The sequence below is a fragment of the Hemitrygon akajei genome, chromosome 16, assembly GCF_048418815.1.
Source record: "Hemitrygon akajei chromosome 16, sHemAka1.3, whole genome shotgun sequence".
Taxonomy (NCBI): Eukaryota; Metazoa; Chordata; class Chondrichthyes; order Myliobatiformes; family Dasyatidae; genus Hemitrygon; species Hemitrygon akajei.
Genome location: NC_133139.1, coordinates 37,648,245 through 37,674,415, shown reverse-complemented (window position 1 = coordinate 37,674,415; position 26,171 = coordinate 37,648,245). Strand labels below are relative to the sequence as shown.

The 26,171-nt window shown below is 41.0% G+C and overlaps 1 protein-coding gene across 10 annotated transcripts in view; it reads right to left on the bottom strand.

The window, feature by feature from the left end:
• sema6bb (sema domain, transmembrane domain (TM), and cytoplasmic domain, (semaphorin) 6Bb) overlaps positions 1–26,171 on the bottom strand; it is a 533,030-nt gene that overhangs the window by 8,799 nt on the left and 498,060 nt on the right. For all 10 annotated transcript variants that reach the window (XM_073068714.1, XM_073068715.1, XM_073068716.1 and 7 more), the window contains 4 exons: positions 22,983–23,162; positions 20,466–20,606; positions 14,215–14,292; positions 11,983–12,041 (listed from right to left, as the gene is read on the bottom strand). In XM_073068714.1, coding sequence (XP_072924815.1) covers positions 11,983–12,041; positions 14,215–14,292; positions 20,466–20,606; positions 22,983–23,162 — 458 coding nt within the window. The remainder of the gene's footprint in view (positions 1–11,982; positions 12,042–14,214; positions 14,293–20,465; positions 20,607–22,982; positions 23,163–26,171) is intronic.

Sequence of the window (26,171 nt, the reverse complement as noted above, 5' to 3'; positions counted from 1 at the left end):
ATAATTCTTCCAGTCATCCCCACTCCCCTGCCTACTCCCCATATCTTTTGATGCCCTGGCTAATCAAGAACCTATCTATCTCTGCCTCAAATGCACCCAATGACTTGGCCTCCACAACCATTTGTGGCAACAAATTCCTTCAATCTTGAAGTCGTGCCCTCTTGTCCTAGACACCCCTACCATGGGAAATAACTTTGCTATATCCAATCTGTTTAGGCCTTTTAACATTCGGAATGTTTCTATGAGATCCCCTTCATTCTCCTGAACTCCAGGGAACACAGCCCAAGAGCTGCCAGATATTCCTCATACAGTAACCCTTTCATTTCTGGAATCATTCTTGTGAATCTTCTCTGATACCTTTCTAATGTCAGTATATCCTTTCTAAAATAAGGAGCCCAAAACTGCACACAATACTCCAAGTGTGGTCTCATGAGTGCCTTATAGAGCCTCAACATCATCACATCCCTGCACTTATATTCTATACCTCTAGAAATGAAAGTCAACATTACGTTCACCTTCTTCACCAGACACTCAACCTGGAGGTTAACCTTTCAGGTATCCTGGACAAGGAGTCCCAAGTCTCTCTGCATTTTGAATTCTCTCCCTATCTAAATAATAGTCTGCCCGTTTATTTCTTCCACCAAAGTGCATGACCATGCACTTTCCAACATTCTATTAAATTTGCCACTTTGTCCATTCTCCTAAACTATTTAAGTCTCTCTGCAGGCTCTCTTTTTTCTCAACACTATCCGTTCCTCCACCTATCTTTGTATCATCGACAAATTTAGCCACAAATCCATTAAGCCTATAGTCCAGATCATTGACATACATCATAAAAAGCAGCGGTCTCGAAACAACATCTGTGGAACTCCACTGGTGAAGGGCAGGCAGCCAGAATAGGATCCCTTTATTCCCGCTCTCTGTTTTCTGCCGATCAGCCATTGTTCGCTCGTGCTAGTAACTTCCCTGTAATTCCATGGGTTATTATCTTGTCAAAGGCCTTCTGAAAATCCAAGTACACCACATCTACTGCATCTCCTTTGTCTACCCTGCTTGTAATTTCTTCAAAAAAATGCAGTAGGTTAGTCAGACAGGATTTTTTCCTCTCAGGAAACTATACTGGCTTTGGCCTATCTTGTTATGTGCCTCCAGGTACTCTGTAATCTCATCCCTAACAATCGATTCCAACAACTTCCCAACTACTGATGTCAGGCCAACAGGTCTATAGTTTCCTTTCTGTTGCCTTCCACCCTCCTTAAATAGCGGAGTAACATTTGCAATTTTCCAGTCATCTGTTACAATGCCAGTATCTATCGATTCTTGAAAGATCATCGTTAATGCCTCCGCAATCTCTCCAGCTGCTTCCTTCAGAACCTGAAGGTGTATTCCATCAGGTCCAGGAGACTTATCTATCCTCAGACCATTAAGCTTCCTGAGCACCTTCTCAGTCGTAATTTTCACTGCACAAACTTCACTTCCCTGACACTCTTGAATGTCCGGTATACTGCAGATGTCTTCCACTGTGAATATTGATGCAAAATATGCATTCAGTTTCTCTGCCATTTCTCTTTCTCTCATTACAATTTCTCCAGTGTCATTTTGTATTGGTCCTATATCTATCCTCAACTCTCTTTTACCCTTTATATACTTAAAAAAGCTTTCAGTATCTTCTTTGATATTAGTCGCCAGCTTCCTTTCATAAGTCATTTTTTCCTTCCTAATGACCTTCTTAGTTTCCTTCTGATAGTTTTAAAAGCTTCTCAATCCTCTATCTTCCCACTAACTCTGGCTTCATTGTATGCCCTCTCTTTTGCTTTTACTTTGGCTCTGACTTCACTTGTCAGTCACGGTAGTGTCCTTCCATTCAAAAATTTCTTTTTATTTGGAATGTATCTGTCTTGCACTTCCCTCATATTTCGCAGAATCTCCAGCCATTACTGCTCTGCCATTCCTCCTGCTAGTGTCTCCTTCCAGTCAACTTTGGCCAGTTTCCCTCTCATGCCATTGTAATTTCAGCCTGTTTAATCATGTGCCTCCAAATACCCACACACATTATCCTTAATAATGGATTCTATCATCTTGTCAACCATTGAAGACAAGCTAATTGGCCTATAATTTACTGTCTTTTACCCCTTTCCTTTGTTAAAGAGTGTAGTGATGATTTGTGATTTTCCAATCCTCTGGAAGCATTCTAAAATCTCGTGATTCTTGAATAAGCACTATTAATGCCTCCACAGTCTCCTCCAATACCTCTTTCAGAACCCTGGGGTGTAGTCCATCTGGTCTAGGTAACTTACCTACTTTCAGACCTTTCAGCTTCCCAAACACCTTCTCCTTAGTAATAGTAACTGCATTCACTTTCGCCCCCAACCCTTTCAAATTTCTGTCGTTCTGTTGGTGTCTTCCACAGTGAAGACTGACGCAAGATAATTATTCAAGTCATCCACCATTTTTGTCCCCATTACTACCTCTCCAGTATAATTTTCAGGCGGCCTGATATCCACTCTTAACTCTCGTTTACTCTTTATATATCTGAAAAAAAATCTTTTGGTATCCTTTTTCGTATTATTGGCTGGCTTAACCTCATTTTTCATCTCTTCTCTCCTTATTGATTTTCATCCTTATTGATTTTGTTATTGCTCTCTGTTGGTTTTTAAATGCTTCCCAATCCACTGGCTTTGCATTAGTTCTTGTTATATTATTTGCTTTTATGTTTTCTTTAATTTCCTTTGTCAGCCACGGTTGCCTCATCTTCTCTTCAGAATATATATTTTTGGAATGAAACAATCCTGCACCTTCCGAATTATTTCCAGAAACTCCAGTCATTGTTGCTCTACTGTCAGCCTTGCTAGTGTCTCCTTGCAATCAGCTTTGGCCAACTCCTCTCCAATGCCTCTGTAGTTGCCTTTACTCAAGTTTAATACTGATACATCTGATTTTAGATTCTCCCTCTCAAACTGCAGGGGAAATTCCATCATACTATGATCACTGCCTCCTAGGAGTTCTTTTACCTTAAGATCACTAACCTAATCTGGTTATTACACAGCACCCAATTGAGAATTGGCTTTTCCCTGGTGGGCTCAACCACTATCTGTACTAAAATGCCATCTCGAGGCATTCTACAAATTCCTTCTATTGGTATCTAGCACCAACCTGATTTTCCCAATCTACTACCATTGTAGTCTGCCTCTTTTAGATGCTTTTTCTATCTCTTGTTGTAACTTGTACCCCATGTCCTGACTACTGTTTGGAGGCTCATCAGGGTCTTTTGCAATTTGCAAGTTTCTTAATTCTGACGGCAAGGATTCTACATCTTCAGATCTATGTCACTTCCTTCTATGGATCTGATTTCTTATTTTACCAGTGAAACCACAGCACCCCCTCTGGCCACTTGCCTATCCTTTCAACGTGATGTGTGTCCTTGGATGTTAAACTCCCAGCAGTGATCTTCCTTCATCCACAACTCTATGATGCCAATGTTGTACCTGCTAATTTCTAATGGCTCTTCAAGATCGTCTGTGTGCATCCAAATATAATACCTTCAGTCCTGTATTCACTACACTTCTTCTCAGTTTGTCTCTATGTCACCTAAAGTTAAGTTTTAATCCCTTTCTAAACTTTTTGTCTTATTCTTTATTCTGCAGACTTCAGTAACCTTTCCTGCACTTTCCTCCTTTTTTACCTTACCCATACTTATCAAAGCTGTTTAACCCATCCCACTAAAAGCCCTATCCACTGTCCTTGTCATGTGATTTGCCAGCAGGCTTGACCCAGTATAGGTCAGGTGGAGCCCATCCAGTCGAAACAGCTCCCTCCTTCCCTTCTACTGGTGTCAATGTCCTACGTATTGAAACTCACTTCTCCCACACCAATCTTTGAGCAATGCACTTCGCTCTCTGATCTTAATAACCCTGTGTCAATTTGCATATGACTCAGGTAATAATCTCTGGATTATTACCTTTTTGGTTTTGCATTTTAATTTAGTCCCTAGCTGCTCAAATTCTCTTATCAGAACTTCTTTCCTTGTCCTTCCTTTGTTGTTTGTACCCACGTGGACCATGGCAAATGGATCTTTCCCCTCTCACTCCAACTTCCTCTGCAGGTCAGATGAGATGTCCTGAAACTGAGCAGCAAGTAGACGACACAGCTTTCAGGACTCTTGATCTTTGTGACAGAGAATTGTGTCTATTCCCATGACTATTCTATCCACAATTACAACTACATTTCTCTTCTCTCCCCCCCCCTCCCCGAATGCCTCACTGAACCGGGGCGTGCTGGTGTGGAAGCTCACCCTTCCTACAGCCCCCACTCTATTCTTCTTGAAAAACAACCTCAGATCTGTTGGGCAAGCTCAAGGGCTGAGGCTACTTCCAGCACTGCCTCTTGAATCCCCTGTTGGCCTCATTCACAGTCACATCCTCTTGTCCCTGGCCACAGACTGAATCTGAAGAATTTAATCTAATGAGTGACTAACTCCTGAAACACAGGCAAATGTCTCCCTCCCCGATGCATTGCAGTATTTGAAGCTCAGATTACAGGTCAACAACTTTGAGCCTGAGCTCCTCAAGCATCCAACACTTACTGCAGGTGTGGTCACCTGGAAATGTTGGGATACTTCAATCATGCACAGCTTTCTCATGCTTCAGGAGCAATTATGCATAAGGGTCAAGACAGTGGATATCACAGAGGATATGTGCCCGCCCCCAGTCCTCATCCATACTTATGTTCTTTGCCGTTTGATTGCCAGTGTGACCTATGGGTGTGGGATCACTAGTTGCTTGTTCTCCTCTTGAGTTCATATCCACTGTTAGTTGTTTGATGCCCAGCTGATAGCAATGGAGACGAATTAGGAAATAAACACCACCCTATCTGGTTTTACGCACAGTAATACTGATGCCTTTACTCATGAGACCTTTGTCCAATCAGGAAATTCTTAAGATCTGGTTTTGAGGGAAATCTTAGAACACAATCGTCCGATTTGACAGTTTCACAGGGTTGATAGTAAACCGAGAGTTTGCATCTTAAAATTGATGCCTGCAGTTTTCACCAGGAGACCTGTTAGTGCTCTATTATAATTAACCATGGGAGGAGGCCAAATCTGAAAGCACACACTGAGAACTTCTTAAACGCTTAAACAGGTTGCACCTGTTTTTAATTTAAAGTCTGTCATTTCCCTTGTATAATTATAAATCCATCTGTAACTCTGTATTCAATAAAATTAATTAATATTTTATGTTACACTCCATGAAGTGAACATTACTTAATGGGCCAGATACATTGTATTTCACTGGCCCTTCTATGATCAGGTAAGAAGCAGGTTTTTCTGTGATTGAAATTCCAAACATTATATTGATTTGACTTAAAGCAAGCATCAATGCCTAACTTTTATGAACAGAACTTTAATTAGCTTCTTTCCCTTGGGCATAGTTAATTTTCTTTAATCACTTAAGTCAAATGAGGCAAATACACGAACTCTGTTGCAAAAGGATTGTTTTGCTTCCTTCTCCTTATCAACCCCAGGGAACTGAGATTACTAAATCTTCCTGGAGATGTCTCTGACTGAGATTGATTAGCTCAGCTCAAATGAGATCGGACTTCTGATCATGGCCCATGAGCAACGTTAGCCTAACCTGCCTAGCTTCAATAGTAAATCACCCCTTATCCCTAATCTCTCATGCATCCCCTTATCCCCAACTTTACAATCCCTCGCATTCTCCCACGTAACCCCAAGTTCAATAGGAAGCTATGACAATATGTAGTACCTTTGATTTCTTCAAACTTCATTTTCTAGACTGAACTTGATTGTAATTCTTGAATGCAGGTTTCTAGTTCTGAATTGCCGAGTTACAATCCCAATTACTGCTTTATGACCCATTGCTTATTGTCTCTATATTCCCAGTGAAAAGGGAGACTTTTAACAAGAACGGGCACTTCAATGTCCTCTCTTATAAGTTTACATATCTAAAGCAAACATCTGCTGCAAATTTGGATATGGAAGGGAACTATGCTGATGAATGGACCTTGTATGTTATAACTGGCACTTATCAGTTTGCAATAAATATATAGATGGGTGTTTAGTGTGTGTTTTAATGCACTCCTTAAGTGAATGGATCAAATTTTTTAAAAAATGCACATTCATTTTAGTTTGAAAGCAGTGTACTCAGAGCATGAATAAATTTGTGGGAATAATACAGCAAGCCAGATAACCTAGTGAGAGAGAAACACAACGACTTGCCCAGAGTAATGTTGACACATCCCTGCAGAACAGCTGACATTTCACTGAGCCTGCACGGAAAACTTGGGATTCTGTGTGAGTCCTGAGGCAGGCTGCTTGCACGTCTTCCGCTGAATTTTCTTCAATATCATTTCTCACAGAGCCCAGCTTGTGAGCAGAAATTAACAGGTATTCCCCTCCATTTGCAGTTGGGAATCTGAACAAAGATCTTCTACGAGGTTGCAGGGACATGGCTGCAGGGAGATCAGACCTGGCAATTGAATGTACAAGAGTATACGTGCTATCGTAGGGACAGAAATGTGGGCAGAGGGGGTGGGTGGCCCTGTTGGTGAGGAATGAGATTCAGTCCTTTGCAAGGACTGAATAGGGTCAGGAGAAGTAGAGTCTGTGTGGATAGAACTGAGGAACAGTAAGGGCAAAAGGACCCAAATGGGTGTTGTCTACAGGCCACCAAACAGTGGCATGGATATTGGGTGCAAGTTGAATAGGGAGTTAACATTGGCATGTGGCAAAGGTAATGTTGCAGTAGTTATGGGGGATTTCAACATGCAGGTGAACTGGGAGAATCAGGTTGGTGCTGGACCACAGGATAGGGAGTTTGTAGAGTGCCTACGGGATGCATTCTTGGAACAGCTTGTACGAGAGCCGACCAGGGACAAGACTATTCTGGATCTAGTGTTATGTAATGAACAGGATTTGATAAGCGATCTTGCAGTAAAGGAGCCATTAGGAGGTAGTGATCATAATATGATAAGATTTCATCTGCAATTTGAGAAGGATAAGGGCAGATCGGAGGTGTCAGTGTTGCAGATGAACAGGGGAAACTATGGAGCCATGAGGGAGGAGCTGGCCAAAGTTGACTGGACGGATAGCCCAGCAGAAAAGACAGTGGAACAGCAATGGCAGGTATTCTTGGGAATAATGCACAAGGTGCAAAATCAGTTCATCCCCCAGAGAAGGAAGGATTCAAAGGGGGGAAAGGGGCCACAGTGGTTGACAAAGGAAGTCAGAGATTGCATAGCATTAAAAAAAAGGAAATATGACAGAGCTAAGGTGAGTGGGAGGACAGATGATTGGGAAGTTTTTAAGGAACAACAGAACTTAACTAAAAAGACAATACGGGGAGAAAAAATGAGGTACGAACGCAAGCTAGCCAGGAACATAAAGGAGGATAGCAAAAGCTTTTTTAGGTATGTGAAGAGAAAGAAGATAGTTAAGAACAATGTTGGGCCCTTGAAGAATGAATTGGGTGAAATTGTTATGGGAAACAGAGAAATGGCAGAAGAATTTAATGAGTACTTCAGATCTGTTTTCACTAAGGAAGACACAAGCAATCTCCCAGATGTATGGATGGGCCAAGGACATAGGGTAACAGAGGAAATGAAACAGATTGACATTCGGAAGGAAACAGTGATGAGAAGACTGATGGGACTGAAGGCTGACAAATCCCCAGGTCCAGATGGTGGTGGCCCTGGAAATTGCGGATACATTGGTAATCATTTTCCAATGTTCCTTAGATTCAGGATCAGTTCCTGAGGATTGGAGAATGGCTAATGTTATCCCACTTTTTAAGAAAGGAGGGAGGGAGAAAACAGAGAACTATCAACCTGTCAGCCTGACATCGGTGGTGGGAAAGATGCTAGAGTCCATTATTAAGGATGAAATAGTGGCATATTTAGATAGCAGTGATAGGATTGGGCCGAGCCAGCATGGATTTACCAAGGGTAAATCATGCTTGACTAATCTGTTGAAGTTTTTCGAAGATGTAACCAGGAAGTTAGACGGGGGAGATCCAGTGGATGTAGTGTACCTCGATTTTCAGAAGGCATTTGATAAGGTCCCACATAGAAGATTGGTGGGTAAAATCAAAGCTTAGGGCATTGGGGGGAAGGCACTGACATGGATAGAAAACTGGTTGGCAGATAGAAAGCAAAGGATAGCGGTGAATGGGTGTTTCTCGGAATGGCAGGTGGTGACTAGTGGGGTGCCACAGGGCTCGGTATTGGGACCACAGCTGTTTACCATTTACGTTAACGATTTGGATGAAGGCATTGAAAATAACATCAGCAAATTTGTTGATGATACTAAGCTGGGTGGCAGTGTGACGTGATGAGGATATTAGGAGAATTCAGGGTGACTTGGATAGGCTGGGTGAGTGGGCAGATACTTGGCAGATGGCGTTTAATGTGAGTAAGTGTGAGGTTATCCACTTTGGGAGTAAGAACAGGAAGGCAGATTATTATCTGAACGGTGTAGAGTTGGGTAAGGGAGAAATACAAAGAGATCTCGGAGTCCTTGTTCATCAGTCACTGAAGGTGAATGAGCAAGTGCAGCAGGCAGTGAAGAAGGCTAATGGAATGTTGGCCTTTATTACAAAGGGAATTGAGTACAAGAGCAAGGAAATCCTCTTGCATTTGTACAGAGCCCTGGTGAGACCACACCTGGAGTATTGTGTACAGTTTTGGTCTCCAGGGTTAAGGAAGGACATCCTGGCTGTAGAGGAAGTGCAGTGTAGATTCATGAGGTTAATTCCTGGGATGTCTGGACTGTCTTACGCAGAGAGGTTAGAGAGACTGGGCTTGTACACGCTGGAATTAAGGAGATTGAGAGGGGATCTGATTGAAACATATAAGATTATTAAGGGATTGGACAAGATAGAGGCAGGAAATATGTTCCAGATGCTGGGAGAGTCCAGTACCAGAGGGCATGGTTTGAGAATAAGGGGTAGGTCATTTAGGACAGAGTTAAGGAAAAACTTCTTCTCCCAGAGAGTTGTGGGGGTCTGGAATGCACTGCTTCGGAAGGTAGTGGAGGCCAATTCGCTGGATGCTTTCAAGAAGGAGCTAGATAGGTATCTTATGGATAGGGGAATCAAGGGATATGGGGACAAGGCAGGAACTGGGTATTGATAGTAGTTGATCAGCCATGATCTCAAAATGGCGGTGCAGGCTCGAAGGGCCGAATGGTCTACTTCTGCACCTATTGTCTATTGTCTATTGTTCTAAGGAGGGGGACAGTGGCAAGTAAAGTGTGGCTAACTTAATTACATTTTTAAATACTTCTAGGTGTTCAAGAATTTTGTAAAATTGATTTTAAATACCAGAAGCATGCAGGGGTTAAAATTGTCGGTGCTGCAATAGGCTTACTTGGACAGGTAAATGGACGGATGTGGGCCCAGCGTTGGAAAGTCTGATGAGCTTAGGTTGATCAGTATGGACTGAAAGAACTGCTGCCAGGCTGTAACTCTATAAATGCTCAGTGTGGATGGGCTGAAGAACATTACAATACAGAATTAGCCACAGGAAAGGAGGTACAAGACACAGGGAACTATGGAAACCCAGTTACTCATTTTCTGTAAAAGAAGAAGGTTGGGAGGCAGATCCTAGGGAAAAACCCAAGGATTTGAGGATTTCATCTAGCTGGAAATTGGTGCATTACTTCAACCTGAAATGTTACCTGCTTTGCTTTCCACTGATGCTGCTTTTCCTGTACCTTCAGTTTTTATTGGAGAAGTGTGGCTTGTTTGGGGAGAGGGTGTGTAGTAAGTGGGACATATCAGTTTGGAAGAATGGGGCATCAAGGGGATATGAGATGTTTTGGGAGGTTTGGTGGTGATGGGGAGTTTAAAGGTCAGTGAACATGCTAGAGTTGTGTGAAGGATGAGGGCTTGTCTCTGTCTTTTGTTTGTGGGGAATTCTCACAGACTAATGCAACACAAAGACACCTCTTTCAGTCCAGTGAGACTGCGCCAACCATCAAATATCTATGAACTAATTTTCTCTGATCCTGTTATATTCTCCCCATATTCCAATCAACATCCCCCAATACAACTACACTGGAGGCAATTTATAGTTAATTTGGTTAACTTTCCAACCTGCTCCCCTTTAGGACGTGGGAAGCAAACATGAAAACTTCACATAGATACCACTGGAGGTCAGGATTGGACCTGGGTCACTGGAGTTGTGAAGAAGCAGTTCTGCAAGCTATGACAGTGCACTTGCTTTGATTTTTAAAAGATTTTCTCAATATTCCACACATTGAGTCACACACTGCTTCCTCATTGGTTTAGACATGGTTCTCTCAGCAGGTTGGAAAAAGGCTCTGATGACAAATCACTAACCTGAAATGTTAGCAACACACTCAAAATGCTGAAGGAATTCAAAAAAGAGTACCATCGACGCTTTGGGCTGAGACCCTTCATCAGGACTGTCCTGATGAAGGGTCTCAGCTTGAAACATCGACTGTACTCTTTTCCATAAATGCTGCCTGGCCTGCTGAGTTCCTCCAGTATTTTGTGTGTAATGCTTTGGATTTCCAGCATCTGCAGATTTTCTCTTTTTTGTGAACTTGAAATGTTAATTCTGTTTCTCTTTCCACAGATGCTGCCTCACTGGATAAAGTACCTTTAACACCTTCAGCTTGCTTTTGCACCTTTACAATGCATTAGACAGACCTGGTTTTGAAATACGGAGAGAACTTTAAATTTTGAAATTTAAGAGAACTTTAAAAAATAATACTTAAATAAATTTAAATTTAAATTCAAAATCAAGTCTCAGTATTTTATGCTGCAAATGAGAAGAATCAGAAAATAATATATGACAAAACCCAATTATTTATATTTATATATATATATAAACTTCAAAATTAATTGCTTTTTGAATTGGATGGTGTAAAAAGCCATAAAAACTACATAAATATTCATTAAAATTCTCCTTACATTTGCTCCCCTGGGCTGGCACAAGTTTGTATTACACAAATTTGTCATGTCTCACTTACACTGAATGAAGGTATCTCATTTTAGCTTATAAAAAAAATTAGTCTGCTTCCATGGAAACAGTCAATTTCAATTATCAGTAAATCTGTTTGTCTTACCACTGGATTCACTTATCAGAAATTCATGAAAAATGTGTTTTCTTGCGTGTGTATTTTCTTTTGGCACAGCGTGAGTTGGTGCAAAGTATTTAATCATTTTTCTTTGGTTAAAATTTGTCAAAATAAAGACTGTGTAACAGTGAGGGAATTTAGGAGCCTAGGAACACCTAGGCTCTGAAAGTCAGGGGTCCATTCTGCTAATGGACATTCAGTTGAGTGGGCACCATGGTAGCATCGTGGTTACAACTCGGGGAGTCAGAGTTCAGAGTTCAGTTCCGATACCGTCTGTAAGAAATTTGTACATCCTTCCCATGAGAGCATGATTTATTCTGGGTGCTCCGGGTTCCTCTCACACTCCAAAATCTAGTAGGTTAATTGGTCATTGTAAATTGTCCTGTAATTAGACTAGGACTAAATAGGTGGGTTACTGGGTGGTGGGGCTCATTGGGCCGGAAGGACCTGTTCTGTGCTTTATCTCTAAATAAAACAAAAAATAAATAACCTCTGGCTCCCCAAAATAACCTTAGGGATCATTTTTCTTTAGTTATGGGATATGGGCATTGCCTTGGAAGGTCTTCATGTAATGCCAAACCCAAAGGGAGTAAGGACATTTCTGTGGCTGTGGCAAATGCAGAGGATCCACCTCATAGTCCAGTCACTTTCCCATAGTCAGAGAATAATGGACTAAATTCTGCTAGGTGACCTATTCTAAACACCTCATTGTCCTATACCCAGTCCAAGTATATGGTCTGATTTTAGAGCTACATTTGTCTTAGTTGATGGTAACTCAGCCCATACTGGGAGGTTAGCCTTCATTATTACATTGAATTGCGGATTACAGGATCACTTTAAAGGCAGTGTCCACAGAAACTCACCTTCACAGTCACCCAGGTGTGTTGTATTTCCATGTTCAACATCTTGTTCAAATGAAATGCTGCAAGATCAACAAAGAAGAATACTTAGTTCATACACAATCTTTATGACAAAAATTGCATGTAGTTTCTCTGAACCTTTTCAAGTTGGATGCAATTTTGTTTGAAAGCATAAAGGCAAACAATACGAAAGATTGTTCAGTTCATTGCCACTGTTCAATGTTCCTTCCTGTATTGATTCAGTTGCTGAGCATCCTCTGATACCTTAACCTCCTTCAAGCTTTAGCCCAGTCAGCGAATGATTGGCCAACTTGTTAGCTGTTCATGATCATCCTGTATACGTGACTCAATTCTGATCCAATGTCAATGTCAAGGCTCACCTGCGAACAATTCAATTTTTTGTGAAGGCCAAGAGCACGGGAAAAGGGATTTCATTTCAAATTGTTGAAAAATCCCTGAAATCTCATTGTGACAGAGATATAACTAAGAATGTTTAACGTAGTTTGAAATTCATGCCTTTGCTACTTAGTTTAAACTGTGTATCTGTTAGTGTAGAAATGACTTTTACTTAGCAGTTTTAAGTACATGCACATAGTAGTTCTACAAATCATGTTCTGCAGTCAGAAGCAAGCTGTTGCTGCAATACAGGAAGTAGGATAGAATTTTCCAGAAAAGAAAGGGGTGATCTAATAGAAATGCTGGGAGGAAGTTTCCATTCAAAGTTCAAAGGACATTTATTATCAAAGTATGTGTACCATATACAACCTTGAGATTCGTCTTCTTGCAGGCAGCCACAAAACAAAGAAACACAATAGAGTTCACAAAAAGACCTGCACCACAGAGAGATCCAAACATCCAATGTGTGGGATAAAAAGTAAAAGGAAGTAAACAAAAGACACACAGAACATGAGCCGCAGAGTCCTGGAAAGTGAATCCACAGCCATGGAGCCAGTTCAGCGTTGCAGCTGGTCCAGGAGCCAAATGGCTGCAGGGCAAATCTGCAATTAGTTCAGCGCAGAGGCGAGTAAAGCCTTACGGAGCAGTGAGGAAACACCGTTCATCCTTCTCCCTAGGCCTCACTGCCTTAATCTTTTTAGTCTGGCTCAGCACCTAAATATCGGCTCATTTTCGGGTAGGAGAAATCAAGGACAAAATCTCAGGAACAGAGGATCAACCAATTAAGGGTCAGAAGAGGAGGAAGTTCTCCCATGGAAGAACTGTGGGATTCTCTGTGTCAGAGAGCTATGGTTGCTAAGTCATGACATATATTCCTGGCTGGGATGGATAGTCTTTTAGATTCCAGGGAAACCTCTAACTGGGGAGGACCAAGCATGGAAAGCAGCTGGGGGCCCTTATTTAGTTAAGTTCTTATGTACACTGCAATGCACAAGAGTAAGATAGCCAGCTAGAAATCTGCAGGATAGCATCAGCCTATTCTAATAGACTGGACTTGATTGCCAAACATTAGCCATTGGATACAGTGCTGGAGTAACTTACACAATAGCTAGAATAAGGATAACAAATCATCTCCCTTGCATTTTGGGAGCCATGTTGTTCAAAATGTGAAGCTTAAAAAGAACAGCCCCTTTAATACTCACTCAAATATTTAAAAAATTCTTTGTAAAACTGGATGAATCCTTGTTTCCGTTACAGTTGACTTCCACCTGTGGCCCTCCTAATAGTCAGTTTCACTATCCTCTCCTATTAAACTCTTCCTTCTTCAGCCCTTTTTCTTTTCCACCTATCAGCTCCTAGCTTCTTACTTCATTTCCCCTCCTCCACTCACCCTCCTTCCCCTCCTCCACTCACCCTCCTTCCCCTCCTCCACTCACCCTCCTTCCCCTTCACTTGGTCTTGTGTGTCACCTGCCAGCTTGTATTCCTTCCCACTCACTCTCCGCCCTTCTCATTCTGTCTTCTGCCACCTTCCTTTACAGCTGTGACGGAGGGTTGCAGCTCGAAATATCAACTGTTTATTCCTCTCCACAGATGCTGCCTGGCCTGCTGAGTTCCTCTAGTATATTGTGTCTGTGGTGCTATTTATAGAATATACTTCGTGTCCTCTGGAAATATCTCACCAGTGAGGATCAATGATTCAATACTCCTGTAACTAACCTCTATGTGCCCTGCCAGTCCAGCAACTAACCATTACGTTAGCATATCTCTTCTAACAGTTGACTGCTCCCATTTTGAAAAATAGGATACAGACTATGTTATGGGATTAATATGATTCTACCTGGTTCCAGGTTCCAAATATGCACACTGTCCATCTCCGACCCAGCCACAGTAGGGATCACGAGTGCCAACACAGCTCCTTTAGAAACAACAGGTGAAAATTTCTATAGTTTAGGCAATTTTATACAAAATATAATTTGACAATAGTTATTTTCTCAGAGTCATAATCCAAACAACTCTTGAAAGTGTTGACTTTCATTAGGATATGGTTCAACAGATACCCCAGTCATTATTCCTATTGTATAAGTCTCAATGGTAGGTATCAGCAAACTATTCAAATGCAGGGGCTTTCTGGATGAAACTAATCCAGAAGATACCAGGTGCATAAACATGATTTTCTTGTTACACCTTGTTAATCTCTTTAAGGCCATCCATATCATTCAATCAGCTACTCCAAGTTCTAATGACTCTTTGGACAGAATCATTTTCAATTTCACTCATACACAGGCATTGGATTGGAGTCAAGTATCTAGGTATGTACAACAGAAGTAGGTGTAACTGAACAGATGGAATGTATCTTTGTTATTCATAGAATTCTTGCAAAATTAGTATCCAATAAATGGACACAGTCCAATTTACTTTTGGGAGTTCTATGTAATAGCATTAACCTCCACTGACAACTCTGTATTATCCCATTACCAATGGAATAGCAGAGAAACCTTCTTAAGTGCTGAAAGAAGCCATGAACAAGCAAGCTTTTATAATGAAGTCTTCATAATGAATCCTCAATTGACCATCATGTTTAAATGCAGTCCACCTATGACTACAGGTGTCTATGGCATCTCCCCCACTAAGCTGTGGACTGTCCCAATCAGCTTCCATACTGAAAGTTGTCTCATTTGACTGTAAGGACTGGGATCATCAAGATACTTTGGGCTGAGGTGCACAATGCAGAGAAGCTGAGATCTTTGTCATGACACAATTAACGATGAGTTGAGGAAAAATGAGTCTGCCACAAATCATCAATGTCCCAGTGAGGTAATTCCTGCCTCTGCCTCTTTGCTAATGCGTGTACCTTTAACAGTAAATCTATGTCAGACAGCATGGGAATGGCCCTGTTTCCATCCAAGGGGTCAGTGTGGACATGGTGGAAGATCACAAATATCTGGGGATACAAATTGACAATAAACTGGACTGGTCAAAGAACACTGAGGCTGTCTACAAGAAGGGGCAGAGCCGTCGCTATCTCCTGAGGAGACTGAGGTCCTTTAACATCTGCCGGATGATGCTGAGGATGTTCCTCGAGTCTGTGGTGGCCAGTGCTATCATGTTTGCTGTTGTGTGCTGGGGAAGCAGGCTGAGGGTAGCAGACACCAACAGAATCAACAAACTCATTGGTAAGGCCAGTGATGTTGTGGGGGTGGAACTGGACTCTCTGACGGTGGTGTCTGAAAAGAGGATGCTGTCCAAGTTGCATGCCATCTTGGACAATGACTCCCATCCACTCCATAATGTACTGGTTAGGTACAGGAGTACATTCAGCCAGAGACTCATTCCACCGAGATGCAACACTGAGCATCATAGGAAGTCATTCCTGCCTGTGGCCATCAAACTTTACAACTCCTCCCTCGGAGTGTCAGACACCCTGAGCCAATAGGCTGGTCCTGGACTTATTCCCACTTGGTATGATCACCATTATTATTTAATTATTTATAGTTTTATATTGCTATATTTCTTCACTATTCTTGGTGCGGCTGTAATGAAACCCAATTTCCCTCAGGATCAATAAAGTATGTCTGTCTGTCTGTCTGTACCCTATTGAATATCATCACTGGACAAATGCCTGATGCTGGACATTAATCATACAGAAACATCCAGACCAAATTTCCCCATGATGTCTTGTCAACAAAAGCAAGCACAAGACAGGCTTCTTGCACAAACTGTGAATTAAAAGAAAACAGTTCACTGCTGGGCACACTACACTGGTGCATTATGAGAAAGAAAGGCTTCCTCATGTAAACCTGATTCACCAGTATCTTACATCTCAGAATCCACAGTAAAATTTCCTCGAGACAAGTGTGCAATTGCAATGAACAAGTCAACTTGCTTTTTGCGACACTGATGAACTTTTAGGCAAGCATGTCCATATGGACCAATTTTAATTGATGTAACTTCTAATTTGTTCCTTGAAACAGCATAATTTCAGCTGGGAACTAACTTTATTAAAAGTTCTGTTTCTCACATTTTAAATATCTTCTGTAACTCTTTTTCTTTCAAGCTAACATTTCCTTTCATTTGGAAGTACTGCAGCCTCATTTTTCATTCTGGCTGCCTTCTGAAATCTCTTTGAGGTAGAGTTATCCTTGACATGGTGCATCCAATTTTGCCTACTTGCCTTTTTCCCCCTTCGTCTTAATGTAGCGTAAGAAAGGCATTAAAAATGTCAAGCTCCGATCGTTCAAATGAATTCTAATCTGGGCACTCTGTTCAGCACAAGAGTTTTCTCTGTGGTTTACAGTGAATGATGTGCTGGTTTCTATTGACACTTGGTTTGGAGCAGTAGGCAGTAGTCAGCACTATGAAAGTTGGCAGAGTTATTTCTCTTAACAACTCTATAAATCATGAGAGTGTATTCAAAGTGCCAGGCTCTGAAGAAGTGGTTTCAAATTTTGGTCTTATATTATTGTATGAGTAATACTTTTCTATGTGCAGAAATCATTTGGCAAATGTCAATGGTCACAGGCCTTACTTATTGGCATATTTTGGTAACAGCTTATTCTGGTGCTTTTGCATTTGATGGAAATCAGTCCAAGGTGAAAATATTAGCCTCAATTTCTCTCAATCACTTTGGAAAGGACTTTCATTTTTCCTACCTATCCCTTGCTCTCTTGGCCTTTTGCTGAGATTTTCCTTTAATGGTTCTGGGCACTCTCCACCTCATTAACCACTTGGCCAACTTTTCCTGTGAGCACAGTGATTGGTGGTAGGCTTAAATGACAGAGGGGGCGAGCAATATTTAAGCCAGATCCTGCCCTTGCTGACATGCAGCTATCAGAAGAAGAAATGCTGATAGATTTCTTTCTCCTTATCTCAATGGCCACTTGGAAAAATAAGGTGCCTTTAACATAGCATGATGTCCCAGCTGTTTCGCACTTCTACAAAACTAAATGAGTCAAGTAACGAGGGATTCTATAGAGGGAGAGTGAAGACAGGCAGAAACATTTAAGTAAGGAACTACAGAGCATAGGGCCTTTGCAGCTGAAAATACGACTGTCTATGGCAAAGCAATCATGGTCAGCGGTGAAGACAGAACTAGAGGAATTCAAGATGGTGAATGAGGGAATTTGTAGAGTGCGAGAGATGCAGTCATGTTTAAAGCTGATTAGAAAGATTATTTTAATATCAAAGGAATGCTCAGCCAGGAGCCAACAGAGATTGGTGAAAAGTTAGCCAATTGGTGAATAGGAGCAGATGCAAGTGAGGACATGGACAATGGTTTTGAATGAACTCACAGGAACAGAAATTGGTAGGTAGAAATCTAACCATGTGTGCAATGCAGTGGTCAATCAGAGAGGTAACAAAAATGTGGACTAGGGTTTTAGAATAGATGAGGTGAAGCCACTGTGATTGATGTAACAGCAGTCAGTTTTGAGGACATTGTGGGTATATGACCTTAAGTCCATCAATGGATGAATCAACCACACATGGCAGACAGGAAGAGACACGTAGAATTGGTGGCCAAAGAATGGAGCTTGGTTTGATTCTAAAGACATGATTTGCAGTCCTCCAAATACTTAGCTGCAAAAAATTTCAATAATCTCATTCTGAATGTCCAAGAATCAAAGCAACAAATCAGAGAACAGAAGGTTGAGAAAATGATAATGAGGCAGATCTGTGTGGTACTGCTGTGCACGTGGAACCTAACATTGCTGTCGCACATGTTCATGAAGGGCAGTAACCAGATGGGAAATAGGCTGGGGCCTGCGTAGTGTAATACAGATGGAAAAAGCCCCTTAGTCCCAACTGGCCCATGTCCACAACAGCATTCTCCCAGCTTCCCCAGTTGCCCAGGTTCAGCCCATAAACCTCCATGTGCCTTTCCAAATCCCTCTTAAATGTTGCCTTTGTATCGCCTCAACTACCTCCTCTGGAGGCTCATTCCAGATACTCACACCCTCTGTGCAAGGAAGTTAAGACCACAAAGCACAGGAGCAGAATTAGACCATTTGGCTGAGTCTGCTCTAGCATTCAATCAAGGCTGATTTATTATCCCTATCCTGCTTTCCCCTGTAACTTTTGATGCCCTTACTAATCAGAAAACTATCAACTTCTGTTTTACATATACCCAATGAATTGACCTCCACAGCTGTCTGTGGCAATGAATTTCACAGATATGCCACACTCTGGCTAAAGAAAATATTCCTCTTCTCTGTTTTAAAGGGATGCCCTTTAATTCTAAGCCACACTGGTCCTAGACCCTTCCCACAATTGGAAACATCTTCTCCATCTAGGACTTTTAATATTCAGTAGGTTTAAATGAGTTCCCCCCCCCCCCCCCCCACTGCCACCATTCTTCTAAACTCCAGCATGTACAGCCCCAGAGCCATCCAATGCTCCTTGTACATTAATCCTTTCATTCTTGGGATCATTCTCGTGAGTCTCCTCTGGACCCTACCAATGCCAACATATCCTTTCTTACAACTACTCACAATGCTCCAAATGTGGTCTGACCAATGCCTTATAAAGGGTCAGCTTAACATCTTTTCTTTTATAGTCTTGTTCTCTTGATATGAATGCTAACATTACATTTAAATTCCTTACTACTGACTCAACCTGGAAGTTAAACTTTAGGGAATCATACACCATGACTCACAAGTCCCTTTGTGCCCCTGATTTCTGAAGTCACTCCCCACTTAGAAAATAGTTTATGCTTTTCTTTCTTCAACCAAAGTGCCTGAAGAAGTTGTAAAAGAATTTTAGGTACTTCAGCGGCTCAATGTGCAGAGGTTGGAAGAGAAGACATTGCAGGGTACTTGGGAGTGGAATGAGATTATGGCAGCCTATCCAGCTTGGCTGGAGGATGATGGTATTATCATTCAAAAAAATGTACCTGCATTTTTCTTGAAAACTATTCCCTGGGAATATTTTGACCTTGCTGATTATAACTATATTTGGTGGTGCATTGGCTGATGAAGTGCAGGGGAATGGTATTACCTCAATTCCTTTCACTCCAAACATCAGCTCTCCCATCCAGATCTGGAATGTTCTTTTGTGGAAGTTTGGAATTTAGCTCAAAAGGTCTTCCATTTATGCTACAGCATTATCTGGCCTCCTCCATTGTACTATAGTCTACACTGCCCTCCCTTTCTCTACCTTAGTCTTCCTTGTTCTCACCTCCATGCTAATCTCCTCTGCCTACTGTTTATCCTAATCTCTCCTTGCACTACAGTTCATTCTCTCCATTCCCTGTACTGTGGTTTATGAATGGGCAAAGTCCAATATTGTAATCTCAATAATATCTCTTTTTGAGACAAGTCCTAATGCGTCTGTGACCTTTATTGCTCAGAAAGATATTTGAAATTCAGAGTTTGTATTTAGTTCACTGAGAGAAGGCAGGCCTCATTCTTGAGCCAGGTGGAGAATGCCTTTGGATCAAGCTCGCAATTGTAATTGGGTGGCTCCTGGCGGCAAGTATAAGAGTGGATAGGATCAAGCCTAGAATAAAGCCTGCCACCATCAAACCTCACAAGCAAAACTCATGAACAACAGGGGTTTGATGGATGGAGTGAGAATTTGGGCTATGCTGGTGGAAGCAGAGTCATCATGCCAAGATTTGATAATCCTGTTATCATACCCCAAAGTGCTTTACAAACAAAGAATTTCTTTTTGGAAATTGTTATGTAGAGAACCACGAGAACTCATTATTCAAAAAATGTGTCAGATGAATAAATAATATCTTGTTTTTGGCGAAGTAGGATTATATATCAGCTTTGATTTTGGTAGAATTTTCTTGTCCTCTTCAGTTAACATCATGATTCTTTACATCTTTCCACAATCCTTAGAATGACATCACACCTGGAAGCCAACACCATTGGCAATTCTCTCATTGTGATCTACAAGAGTGTTAGCCCAGATTGTGCAATCTAAGCTTCAGTGGGATTTGAACTCACAATCTCACAAATTAAAGGCAAGGACCCTATGTGAGCTGGGAAGGGAGATAATGGGTGTTGAGCCAGAGGAATTAATTGGTACAGTTCAAAAGTTGAAAGGTTACCCCATTGTTGGAGAAGTACTAGGCTCTGAATGACTCACTTCATGCAGGTAGCATGCTGCTGACAATGGGCAAAAGCAACACGGACGACGCAAGAGGAAAACGCCACAAGTAGTGTCCCACTGATCTTATCGAGCTCCATTCCCACGATCTTCCGGTGCTCACGTCCATTGCTGTTGCACCTGGAATGAAGAGTAGGTTGCTTCAGTCACCATGAAGCAGGATTTTGCCACGGCATAACTAAGAAGGAACTGTATTTGTATCATACTGCGCTGCACTTCGCAAACTAGGTCACACACAATGAATTAGCTCTGAAGTACACTCACTGCTGCAATGCAGGAAACTCAGCAGTTGGTCTATGTACAGTAAAGTCTTGAAGAGCACAATTAATATATTTTTAGTTAATAATTTGAGTATATGTGTTAGCAACCATATATTATATACTGTCAATAGTTATTAACATGACAAAATAATAACACTTCTTACAGCTCAACACCTTGTCTCCCATCCCCTCCCTTGTTTTTGCCTTTACTGGAAATACTGTCTCTTGTGGAGTTTTGTTTTAAAAGTGATGAGATGTGACTGCAATTTAATCTAAATATTGACCCTCTCCAAAACAGATTGCTCCTAATTTCCTTGTTTAGACCTTTTTTGCAAAGCTTGCTTCACATTCATTTCAAAGACTAATTTGTATTCAGTCAATTCCTATCACCCATTTAAAATACCTGGACCACTGGTCTTTTCTAATTCTTTGTGCTCCAAGGAGACCTTTCTAGCAGTCTTTACGGTTTTTGGAAGGGAGCCCAGAAATTTTGAATGATTTTTTTAACACTTTCTCTATATTATCTCTATCATTAAATATACAACTTCCCATGTCCAGCCTACGTGGATACTAACACTACTATGATTGTGTTTTGAAATTATCTGAAAATAATTCACAAACGTTATTCTTCTCTTTAAGTTGCTGTATTTTCAGTAGCAGAGTTCTTTCTCTTATAATCTGTCTGCTTTTCTGAAGTGCCTGGGGATGCAACTGATTGTCAGTGAAGCTGCAACACAATTAACTTTGCACTAGTTGTCTGTGAGCTATGCTTGATAGATTTCAGCTGAATTGAAAATGGGCCAATTTTATAACAGTTAGCATTTGCAATCCCACTTAACCTGTATATCTGACATAACTCCAATGACGACTGTTGGGGTATTGTTCCAAAATATAAGAATACCAAAGATTCATGAATTCTTTTTTCCTTATGCGAGCATTGAATATTGTCAAGATATTTGATGATAGAAAGATCATCCTCAAGTCTCCGGCTTTCTGCTGGGCATCACCTGTCTCACCTTCATCAATGAAGAGTCTTTTTCCTGACTCTGTTCAATTTTACGCAACACACTTAAGCCCTTCTCCAAAACTTCACAAGTGTACATTATTGCAGTGAGATAACAAGAAATTAATAGCTTTGTTTATTTGGACATAATATACTGGAGCAGAAATACTGCCTGTACACTGAAGGCAAGTGGACCTAAAGGTGAGATGAAAAATTGAAAAGTGGCCAAAAGTAGGAATAGTCGATAAAGTATCAGAATATCCCTGTGAGCAATTTAAGTCCTAGCTAATCTTCACAGATAATTTAGTTGAAAGGGATCTTTTAATGAAGAGTTATAAAATCATAAAAAGATACAGCATAGAAAGAGGTCCATGCTGCCCATCATTCAGTAATCCTACATTAATCCAAGATTTTTGTTAATTCTCCCCACATTCTCATCAATTTCTGCATACGGACCTTTGGTGAATGTTCACTGATCTTGGGCAAACTGATTGCACGGTAGTGTCCTTGGGCTATGGACAGTGGAAGGAACTTGCATTTAATGGTTTTCATTAATCTTTGCAGGAAGATTTCAGTGACGGGGAGTTTGAGTGCTCCAGTGTTTTATTTCACAAATAAACAGATTTTTTTTTCTTCTTACCTCACTGCATCAATATGTTCTTTGAAAAGTGAAAGAATGTAGTAGTGGCATTTAGACAGTCATAGTGTAGGTCAACAAGACTGAACAAAGTCTGGAAGAAGATAGGATCATTCCCAAAGGTGAGACAGATGACAGCCTGCAAAAAGCAGAAAGTACTGAAACCAAAGGCAGACTTTGACATCTTGGAAAGCAATGACTTGGCGTAGGAGGAAGTGCAATGAATTTGTCATCTACCTAGTGAATTCACAGGGAGCCGAAAGATCTTGGAAAATGGTACAATCATATGTTCCGTACTGGGGCAGAAGAGAGGAAACAATGGCTGGTGTTGACAAATACAGATCTCTATTTTGTACTATGTTGTGCAAGAGTCACTGTATGTGCATGTGTGCAGCACGTATGAATGGATATATGAAGCAGTACATGAATGGTGTGTGTGTGTGTGTGTTTCTGAAGGCTATAATGAGAAGACAAATGTTAGAATAATGTCCAATGCCCTGAAATAGATTTCTGGTCTGATTATCCCTCTTTGATACATCCTCATCTCTTTGTAACTGACCAATGATTTAACGTACATTAGAAGAAAATGTACTTACTTCTCTGGACTGTACGCATCAAAATGTTCAAGGAACAGGCTTCGATTGACAAAGTTTGTACTTGTAGTTGGTCGAATGAGGAATTTAAGAATAACCCCAGTTTCAGAGCCTAGGAATACCACAGTGTAATTCTTAAAGGGGCCTGCCTCTGTATCCACTACAATCTTGTTCAGTCGATCCCTGGGCATCAAAGCAAGATATTAATTATACATTAGAAGACAATAAAAACTAGGTCATTTCCAGTAAAGCTTAATATAATGTAGCATATGATCTACTTGTATCTGCAAAATCTGAAGGCATAGCTTGAAAAGTTACAGGATCAAAGGATGGCCTATCATTAATCTCTCTTAACTCCTCAGTCAACAGTATATGTTGAATTTTGTAACACTTACCAACCTCAGCTAATTCCCAAGAGAAATATCTTTCATGTTGTTGGTCATAGGATACAATTAAATTCTACTCAGTATGCTTAATGGAGGGTGGGTGGAATTTAGTGAATATAGTATTTCTGAATTGACACAATAGGGATCAAATGTTGTCATAAAGATAACTGCTGTAAAACTGCACTAACATTTCAGGCTTATTTAAAAAAACAGGAATACAATTCGGGAGTTTGCCAACTTCTGTTTTTTGCCAGGGTAATTGCTAGAGACATCAAGAAAGAAAAGTACTCCTGCATAGTTAACACTGACTGTTTACTATACCAGCATCCAGCACACTTATGTAAGGATCCACAGATTGCTTCAGGGCACATGATGTTTGTTGGCATATCAGGTATTATTAAAATATTCTCCATTCTGAGAACATGAGAAACTTATGCCAAGCTAGCTGGCAGTGCAGTTTCTGATTGCTACTGAACTTTCAGCACAGTTTAGCAATCCAAACACTGAGCCATGTGATAGTGAAGTGCTTCTATGCACCATTCATTTTTATTATTGGGATGTGTTAGTACGACCATAAGACATAGGAGAAGAATTAGGCCATTTGACCCATCAAGTCTGCTCCCCCATTCTACCATGGGTGAGTTATTATTCCTCTCAACACCATTCTCTTGCCTTCTCCCATAACCTTTGATGATCTTACTAATCACTTGGAGAATAGTAATACTTATTTCAGACTGTCGTTTATTGACTACATCTCAGAGTTCAACTCAATCATACCCTCAGTTCTAATGAATAAGCTAAAAAACCTAGACCTCTGTACCTCCCTTAGCAACTGGATCCTTGACTTCCTCACAGGGAAACCAGAGTCCGTGTGGATGGGAAATAACAGCTTGCTGACAATCAATACTGGAACACCTCAATGATGAGTGTCCAGCCCACAGCTCTAACCTCTTTACATATGTGACTGGGCACAGCTCAAACACCAGCTATAAGTTTGCTAATGACACAACTATTGTTGGCAGAATTTTAGAGGTTGGCAAGGAGGCATTCAGGAGCAAGACAGATCAGCTAGTTGAGTGGTGTTGGAGAAACAACCTTGCACTCAGTGTCATTAAGATCAAAGAATTGATTGTAGAATTCAGGAAAGGTAAGTTGAGGGAACACACAACACTCCTCTATGAGGAATCAAAGCTGGAAAGGGTGAGCAATTTCAAGTTCCTGGAAGTCATATTTTCTGAGGCTCTATCCTGAGCCAAATATATTCATGCAGTTACAAAGAGAGCAGCTGGAGTTTGCGGAGAGTTGGTATGTCACCAAAGACACTCACAAATTTTTACAGATGTACTATAGAGAGCATTCTAACTGGTTGCATCTCTGTCTGATATGGAGGGGCTACTGTACAGAATTGGATAAAGCTGCAGAAATTATAAAGCCAGCCAATTCCATCATATGCTCTAGACTTCCCAGCTTTCAAAAGGTATGCCTCAAAATGGCAGCATCCATTGTTAAGGACATCCATAACCAACACCATGCTCTCTTCTCATTGCTAACATCAAACAGGAGGTACAGGAGCCTGAAGCCACACACTCTCAATGTTTCAGGAACAGCTTCTTCCTTTCTGCCATCAGATTCCTGAATGGACAATGAACTCATGACCACTACCTCAGTATTTTTTCTCTCTTTTTGCACTCCTTAATTTATTTTACATATAGTTCTTACTGGAATTAATAGTTTTTATTATTATGTATCACAATGTAATGCTGCCACAAAACAACAAATTTCATGATGTGTGCCAGTGATATTAAACCTAATTCTGATTCTGATCAAGAACCTATTAGTCTCTGCTTTAAGTATCCAATGACGGCCTCTACAGCCGTCTATGACAATAACTTCAACAGATTCTCCACACTCTGGATAAAAGGATTCCTTCTCATCTCTGTTCTGAAGGGACATCCTTGTGTTCTGATGCTATGTCCTCTGTTCCTAAACTCCCCACTATTGGAAACATCCTCTCCACGTCCATCTATCTAAACCTTTCAATATTCAAAAGTTTCAATGCGATCTCTTCTCATTCTTCTAAGCTCCAGCAAGTACAGCTCCAGAATAATCAAAAGCTCCTCACGCATTCACCCTTCAATTTCAGGGATCATTCTTGTGAACCTCACTAGAACATCGTTTCTTAGATAAGGGGCCCAAAGCTGCTCACAATACATCAAGTGTGGTTGGCCAATGCCTTATAATGCCTCAGCATTACATCCTTGATCTTATATTCTAGTCCTCTTGAAATAAATACGAACATTACATTTACCAACTTTACCACTGACTCAAGCTGCAAGTTAACTTTTAGGGAATCTGCACAAGGACTTACAAGGCATTTTTGCCTCAGATATCTGAATTTGCACCCCATTTAGAAAATAGTCTCCACCTTTATTCCTTCCACCAAAGTACATGACTATATATTTCCCTACACTATATTAAATCTGCCACTTCTTTGCCCATTCCCCTAATTTATCCAAGTCTTTCTGCAGCTTCCCTGCTTCCTCAACACTACCTGCCCCTCCACCTATCCTTGTATCATTTGTAAACTTGGCCACAAAGCCAGTAATGGGTGCCTCTAAGGCAAGATGTAAACACAGTTAGCCAAAGTGGCTAGGAACGTGAGATCAGAGTAGATAAATCTCCAGGACCTGACAGGGTATTCCCTTGGACCTTGGAGCAGACTAGTGTTGAAATTGCAGGGGCCCTGGCAGATATATTTACTATGTCGATATCTACGGGTGAGGTGCCGGAGAATCATGTTGTTCCG